This window comes from Hyla sarda, chromosome 4, assembly GCF_029499605.1.
Source record: "Hyla sarda isolate aHylSar1 chromosome 4, aHylSar1.hap1, whole genome shotgun sequence".
Lineage (NCBI taxonomy): Eukaryota > Metazoa > Chordata > Amphibia > Anura > Hylidae > Hyla > Hyla sarda.
The window spans coordinates 375,207,430-375,215,992 of record NC_079192.1 but is presented as its reverse complement, the minus strand read 5'-3'; the positions used below and the strand labels follow the sequence as shown (position 1 = coordinate 375,215,992).

At 46.9% G+C, this 8,563-nt stretch overlaps 1 protein-coding gene across 1 annotated transcript; it reads left to right on the top strand.

Moving 5' to 3' along the window:
- The first annotated feature begins 2,442 nt into the window (after window positions 1-2,442).
- Window positions 2,443-6,765, top strand: LOC130367087 (protein spinster homolog 1-like). The gene is made up of 2 exons (XM_056569473.1): window positions 2,443-2,546; window positions 5,212-6,765. The coding sequence occupies exon 2, from the start codon at window positions 5,237-5,239 to the stop codon at window positions 6,080-6,082; it is 846 nt and encodes a 281-aa protein (XP_056425448.1). The 5' UTR covers window positions 2,443-2,546; window positions 5,212-5,236; the 3' UTR covers window positions 6,083-6,765.
- The last annotated feature ends 1,798 nt before the right edge of the window (window positions 6,766-8,563 follow it).

Here is an 8,563-nt window from a genome sequence, read left to right as displayed (position 1 = left end):
CTGGCACAGTACAGACAGAGATTTTCTTCTCTACAGCGATTCCTCTCTTCCTGGGTCAGGCGAGACCGATCCACTTGCATGGCCTCCTCGGCGGGAGGCCCAGGCGAAGACTGCAAAGGATGCTGTGGGAGAGGTGCCCAGAGATCTAAGTCTTTTTCCTGGCGGAGCTCTTGGTGTCGCTCAGAAAAACGCATGTCAATGCCGGTAGCCAAATGGATGAGTTCTTGGAGGTTGGCAGGAATCTCTCGTGCGGCCAGCACATCCTTGATGCGACTGGATAGGCCTTTTTTAAAGGTCGCGCAGAGAGCCTCATTATTCCAGGATAGTTCAGAAGCAAGAGTACGGAATTGTATGGCGTACTCGCCAACGGAAGAATTACCCTGGACCAGGTTCAGCAAGGCAGTCTCAGCAGAAGAGGCTCGGGCAGGTTCCTCAAAGACACTTCGGACTTCAGCGAAGAAGGACTGGACTGTGGCTGTGGCAGGATCATTGCGGTCCCAGAGCGGTGTGGCCCAAGACAAGGCCTTTCCTGAAAGAAGGCTTACTACGAACGCCACCTTAGACCGTTCTGTAGGAAACAAGTCCGACAACATCTCCATATGCAGGGAACACTGAGACAAAAATCCACGGCAGAGTTTAGAGTCCCCATCAAATTTGTCCGGCAGGGACAAGCGTAGGTTAGGAGCGGCCACTCGCTGCGGAGGAGGTGCAGGAGCTGGCGGAGGAGATGGTTGCTGCTGTAGCAGAGGCAGAAGTTGCTGTAACATGGCGGTCAACTGCGACAGCTGCTGTCCTTGTTGGGCAATCTGCTGCGATTGCTGAGCGACCACCGTGGGAAGATCAGCGAGACTTGGCAGCGGCACCTCAGCGGGATCCATGGCCGGATCTACTGTCACGATCCCGGCTGGTAGGAGGTGGATCCTCTGTGTCAGCGAGGGATTGGCGTGGACCGTGCTAGTGGACCGGTTCTAAGAGGCTACTGGTTTTCACCAGAGCCCGCCGCAAAGCGGGATGGTCTTGCTGCAGCAGTAGCAACCAGGTCGTATCCACTAGCAACGGCTCAACCTCACTGACTGCTGAGAAGGCGTGGGACAGAAGGACTAGGCGGAGGCAAGGTCAGACGTAGCAGAAGGTCGGGGGCAGGCGGCAAGGTTCGTAGTCAGAATGGATAGCAGAAGTTCAGGTACACAGGCTTTGGACACACTAAACGCTTTCACTGGCACAAGGCAACAAGATCCGGCAAGGGAGTGCATGGGAGGAGGTCAGATATAGCCAGGGAGCAGGTGGAAGCCAATTAAGCTAATTGGGCCAGGCACCAATCATTGGTGCACTGGCCCTTTAAGTCTCAGAGAGCTGGCGCGCGCGCGCCCTAGAGAGCGGAGCCGCGCGCGCCAGCACATGACAGCAGGGGACCGGGACGGGTAAGTGACCTGGGATGCGATTCGCGAGCGGGCGCGTCCCGCTGTGCGAATCGCATCCCCGACGGCCATGACAGTGCAGCGCTCCCGGTCAGCGGGACTGACCGGGGAGCTGCAGGGAGAAAGACGCCGTGAGCGCTCCGGGGAGGAGCGGGGACCCGGAGTGCTAGGCGTAACATATATTAATATATATATATATATATATATATATATATATGTATATATATATATATATATATGTCAACGAAGAAAGCAGCACTCCTAAAGCGTGAATAGGTGCCTCCAGCTAGGATCCGGGTCCAGGATCCTGCATACGTAGTTCCAAGGAAAATGCTGTGGCACTCAAGGTATGGTGAAAAAATGAAAACTATTTATTCATCCCAAATGTGCAAAGAGCAACATTTCAATGGTCTCACACCATCATTATCAAGTGGCTTGATAATGATGGTGTGAGACCATCGAAACGTCGCTCTTTGCACATTTGGGATGAATAAATAGTTTTCATTTTTTCACCATACCTTGAGTGCCACAGCATTTTCCTTGGAACTACGTATGCAGAATCCTGGACACGGACCCAAGCTGGAGGCACCTACTCACGCTTGGAACTATATATATATATATATATATATATATATATATATATATATATATATACACACACACAAATCAAAAAATATGTTGCAGTCTCTTGTAATACCTTTTTATTGGACTAACAGAATTTTGTAGAGACAAGCTTTCAGGATTCCTCCCTTTATCAAGTCCAATAGTCAAGGACTAATGATCAAAGGACTTTATAAATTATCAGGGAGGAATCCCAAAAGTTTGTCTCTACAAAATTCTGTTAGTCCAATAAAAAAGGTATTACAATCTGCATCACTGGACTAATACGGCTACTCACATTTACTATACAGATATACACATACCTGAAGATGGTTTAGAACCCTGTGATGTCACACATGCTTGTGATGATGTCACCGTAAGCTGTACAAGGAGGTACGAGCCGGCTGCATTCTCTTCAGTGTGTTTTGCATTCACAACCTGTGGTGCAAAGTGTTTGTTAGAGAGTTTCTATTTGCGATAGAGAATTCAAGATTTTGACCGTTCCTTGTCTGAAGAGAGAACCACAAGGTAAGTCTCAGCCTCTTCTATTCATACATACACAGGGCTTTTTGTTTGACAGTTTTTTTTATTGCTGTTGCTTTTTTTTTTAGAAAAAAAAAACAAGAAATTAATTTTCAAAAGAAATAACAAAAGTTATATTTCTCATAGCATTGTGACAATACTTGGCTTAGGCATTAAACATGATAAAACGCACAGATAGTATCATGACCAGAGCTTTTTCTTGCAAAACTGCTAAAATGCAATTATGCCCAAAAAAGCCCCCAAGAGTCCTAATTCATGAAGTTCTAAAAGATATAAGTCTATGAGAAAGATTTGGTGGTGTAGTAAAAGAATAACAGAAAGATTAGGGCAGAAATATAATAGTATATAATAGAATTCTGTGTGTACTAACAATAGAAATACTCCGGGTACTCCGAAAGGGAAAATTTTCAAATCAACTAGTGGCAGAAAGTCATATAGGGTACGGATAGATCCCAATGAGGTGGGGTAGGTTCATTATTAGTAAATGTATATAGCAGGATAGCCCAATTGTATCTACAGTATGAAGTTCACATGGCCCAGTGACCATACAGCCAAGCCCTTATAATCCACCATTACTGGGGCAGATTCAGGGTTATCAGATATTACTAGGCCCGGACAGGTTTAGGGTTATCAGATATTACTAGGACCGGACAGGTTCAGGGTTATCAGATATTACTAGGACCGGACAGGTTCAGGGTTATCAGATATTACTAGGACCGGACAGAATCAGGGTTGTCAGATATTACTAGGACCGGACAGGTTCAGGGTTATCAGATATTACTAGGACCGGACAGGTTCAGGGTTATCAGATATTACTAGGACCGGACAGGTTCAGGGTTATCAGATATTACTAGGAGCGGACAGGTTCAGGGTTATCAGATATTACTAGGACCACACAGGTTCATGGTTATCAGATATTACTAGGACCAAACAGGTTCAGGGTTATCAGATATTACTAGGACTGGACAGAATCAGGCTTGTCAGATATTACTAGGACCGGACAGGTTCAGGGTTATCAGATATTACTGGGACCGGACAGGTTCAGGGTTATCAGATATTACTAGGACCGGACAGGTTCAGGGTTATCAGATATTACTAGGACCGGACAGGTTCAGGGTTATCAGATATTACTAGGACTGGACAGGTTCAGGGTTATCAGATATTACTAGGACCGGACAGGTTTAGGGTTATCAGATATTACTAGGACCGGACAGGTTCAGGGTTATCAGATATTACTAGGACCGGACAGGTTTAGGGTTATCAGATATTACTAGGACCGGACAGGTTCAGGGTTATCAGATATTACTAGGACCGGACAGGTTCAGGGTTATCAGATATTACTAGGACCGGACGGGTTCAGGGTTATCAGATATTACTAGGACCGGACAGGCTCAGGGTTATCAGATATTACTAGGACCGGACAGGTTCAGGGTTATCAGATATTACTAGGACTGGACAGGTTCAGGGTTATCAGATATTACTAGGACCGGACAGGTTCAGGGTTATCAGATATTACTAGGACCGTACAGGTTTAGGGTTATCAGATATTACTAGGACCGGACAGGTTTAGGGTTATCAGATATTACTAGGACCGGACAGGTTCAGGGTTATCAGATATTACTAGGACCGGACAGGTTCAGGGTTATCAGATATTACTAGGACCGGACAGAATCAGGGTTGTCAGATATTACTAGGACCGGACAGGTTCAGGGTTATCAGATATTACTAGGACCGGACAGGTTCAGGGTTATCAGATATTACTAGGACCGGACAGAATCAGGGTTGTCAGATATTACTAGGACCGGACAGGTTCAGGGTTATCAGATATTACTAGGACCACACAGGTTCATGGTTATCAGATATTACTAGGACCAAACAGGTTCAGGGTTATCAGATATTACTAGGACTGGACAGAATCAGGGTTGTCAGATATTACTAGGACCGGACAGGTTCAGGGTTATCAGATATTACTAGGACCGGACAGGTTCAGGGTTATCAGATATTACTGGGACCGGACAGGTTCAGGGTTATCAGATATTACTAGGACCGGACAGGTTCAGGGTTATCAGATATTACTAGGACTGGACAGGTTCAGGGTTATCAGATATTACTAGGACCGGACAGGTTTAGGGTTATCAGATATTACTAGGACCGGACAGGTTCAGGGTTATCAGATATTACTAGGATCGGACAGGTTTAGGGTTATCAGATATTACTAGGACCGGACAGGTTCAGGGTTATCAGATATTACTAGGACCGGACAGGCTCAGGGTTATCAGATATTACTAGGACCGGACGGGTTCAGGGTTATCAGATATTACTAGGACCGGACAGGTTCAGGGTAATCAGATATTACTAGGACCGGACAGGTTCAGGGTTATCAGATAATACTAGGACCGGACAGGTTCAGGGTTATCAGATATTACTAGGACCGGACAGGTTCAGGGTTATCAGACATTGGTAACCTCAGGAAAGATGTCTCCATATAAAACACTTACAGAGAAGCGTCTTCTTCTGAGGCTGCGATGGTCTTAGTGTTATCTTGTGGTTCTGTGCTGGACATTTCTGCTCTGTATGAAGGATCTTTTGTATAATGACAGGAATGATGACATGTTGTCTAATGTGTTCACTTATCTCTCTCTCTCTCTAGTGTTTTCAGGCTCTGACCTGTGACCATGGCCTCTCCACAAGACCCATTGCTGAAGGAGGAGGAAGAAGCAATGGAGGACCATAGTGATATGGATGTAGAAAAGGGCGATATCCCTGAGAGGCAGAACCTGCCATCTCTAAGCGTGATGTCCACCGCACGTTCCATCATCACCGTAGTGATCCTCGCCTTTGTTAATTTGCTCATCTATGCAAATCGTTCCAGCGTGGCGGGGGTGCTGCCTTATATACAGAAAGCATATGACACCAATGCTAGTCTGTCCGGCTTATTGAATACATTGTTCATTGGAAGCTACGTGCTGGTTGCACCAATTGCCGGATATTTGGGCGACCACTGTAATAAGAAATATACTGTTTGCGCAGGAGTCATCGTTTGGCTGAGCATGACACTTACCCTGTCATTCATCCCTGACGGGTACTTCCTGCTCTTCCTGCTGACGAGTGGACTGGTTGGAGCCGGAGAGGCGATTTTCTGCACCATCGCCCCCTCCATCATTGCAGACCTTTTTACAAGTGACCAGCGGACCCGCATGCTGAACGTGTTTTACTCCGTCATACCTGTAGGCTGCGGACTAGGATACATCATCGGGCCCAAAGTGACTGATGCAGCAAGGGGCGATTGGCACTGGGCATTTCGGGTCACCCCTGGCCTGGGCCTCATAGCTGTGGCTTTGATGATTTTGGTCACAAAGGAGCTTCCAAGAACGACTACAAACGGGAAGAAGAACAACAAATCCCAGAAGTTTGCCAAATGGGCGACAGATCTGAAAAAACTATTTAAAAATCGAAGTTTCATGTTAACCACCATGGGATCGACGGCTGTATCCTTCATAGTGGGAGCCATAGGTGTATGAGGTCCGTCATACCTGACCCACGCACGAACACTCCTACAAGAGAAGGACCCTTGCCGTGCTGAACCGTGTGACTATCACGACATCCTAATATTTGGTGTGGTTACAGTCGTTTCCGGCATTATGGGAGTTGTAGCAGGGACGGAGATAAGTAAAAGATATCGCAAATCCAACCCACGGGCGGACCCGCTTGTGTGTGGATGCGCGATGATGCTCTCCGCCCCTTTTCTTCTGTTGGCATTGACTTTTGGCAACATCAGCCTCGTTGCCACCAACATCTTCATCTTCATCGGAGAGACGCTTCTGTCAGTAAATTTCACCCTCATATCTGACATTATACTAAAAGTAGTAACTCCGTGGAGGAGATCTTCAGCCCTGGCCGTGCAGATGACAATCTATCACCTCCTAGGTGACGCCGGCAGCCCGTACCTCATCGGCCTGATATCTGACACCTACGAACGAGGATATGCCAAATCCCCTCTTCTGAAATACCGCAGCCTGGAGTATGCCCTCATGACCTGCACCATAATGGCAGTCATCGGAGGGGCCTTCTTCATGGCCACGGCCCTATATATAGAGAGGGACGAAAAAGAAGCAGAGATGGAATCAGAACCTCCGTCATCCTCCTCCTCACTGCTTCCTGCCGATGAGGACCGCGCTTCAGACTGAGGAAAAGTCATTGCTTACCATTATCTCGTTTACTTCATTAAAAAAAATTAAGAAAAAAATAACTGCATTTGTTCTATGTTCCACTTTACCCCTTATTCTCTACCCAGGGGCGGACACAGACAGCAGAGGGCCCTTGTGCAAAGAATGTGCCTGTGCCCCCCCCCCCCAAAACATCAATTGTTCAGCACCCCCCCCCTCCATGTTTCACTTACTCAGGTGGACCCCCATATGTCACTTGCTGTATAAATTTCTAATTATTTATTAAGGCCTCCCATATGCCGCAGCTCATTCAAGCCCCCCACATTAGGTAGCATAGATTCCCAACATTAGGTAGCATAGATTCCCCACATTAGGTAGCATAGTTTCCTCACATTAGGTAGCATAGTTTCCCCACATTAGGTAGCATAGATTCCCTACATTAGGTAGCAGTTTCCCCACAATAGGTAACATAGTTTGCCCACATTAGGTAGCATAGTTTCCCCACATTAGGTAGCATAGTTTCCCCACAATAGGTAGCACAGATTCCCCACATTAGGTAACATAGTTTCCCCACATTAGGTAGCATAGTTTCCCCACATTAGGTAGCACAGATTCCCCACATTAGGTAACATAGTTTCCCCACATTAGGTAGCATAGTTTCCCCACATTAGGTAGCATAGTTTGCCCACATTAGGTAGCACATATTCCCCACATTAGGTAACATAGTTTCCCCACATTAGGTAGCATAGTTTCCCCACATTAGGTAGCACAGATTCCCCACAATAGGTAACATAGTTTCCCCACATTAGGTAGCATAGCTTCCCCACATTAGGTAGCATACTTTCCCCACATTAGGTAGCATAGTTTCCCCACATTAGGTAGCACATATTCCCCACATTAGGTAACATAGTTTCCCCACATTAGGTAGCATAGATTCCTCACATTAGGTAGCCATAGCCCCCCCCCAAACACACAGACACACACAGAGACACACTTACCTGCCCTGCACAGAGCTTCTCCTCTCCGGCAGCGGCCTGATGAGTGACGTCACTGACGTCCTCCTGAGCGGGTCTGCAGAAGTACGTCACTTGTGCGATGTCCCTCGTCAGACCCCGGTCGCCCGGAGGCAGACTCACTGTCTAAAGTGCCCGCTGCGCTATTATACCCCGCAGCTGCTTTAGAACAGTGAGCAGCGGCGGCGCCAACCCTACCATGAACCTACTAGGCACAAAAAAAAGGGGGCAGCAAAATGCCGCCCCTGAAAAGTGCCACCTGGGACTTATGGTCCCACCGGGTCCCGTGGTAGGGCCGACCAGAGGCGGCTCTAGACTTTGTGAGGCCTTAGGCGAAACTTGAACATGAGGCCCTGCTTTATTTTCTGCTGAAATTACATGGTGGTCCGGCTGTGAGATGGTTATACTGTGACATCACTGTGTATTATCCCTGTACTGTGACATCACTGTGTATTATCTCTGTACTGTGCCATCACTCTGTGTATTGTCCCTGTAATGTGACATCACTGTGTATTAACTCTGTACTGTGCCATCACTGTGTATTATCCCTGTACAGTGACATCACTGTGTATTATCCCTGCACTGTGACATCACTCTGTATATTATCCCTGTACTGTGACATCACTCTGTATATTATCCCTGTACTGTGACATCACTGTGTGTATTATCCCTGTACTGTGACATCACTGTGTATTATCCCTGTACTGTGACATCACTGTGTATTATCTGTGTACTGTGACATCACTGTGTATTATCCCTGTACTGTGACATCACTCTGTATATTATCCCTGTACTGTGACATCACTGTGCATTATTCCTGTAC

What these genes read in the sequence shown, in the direction of transcription:
- LOC130367087 (XM_056569473.1), top strand. Translation starts at nt 5,237, where the DNA reads ATGGCCTCTCCACAAGACCCATTGCTGAAGGAGGAGGAAGAAGCAATG.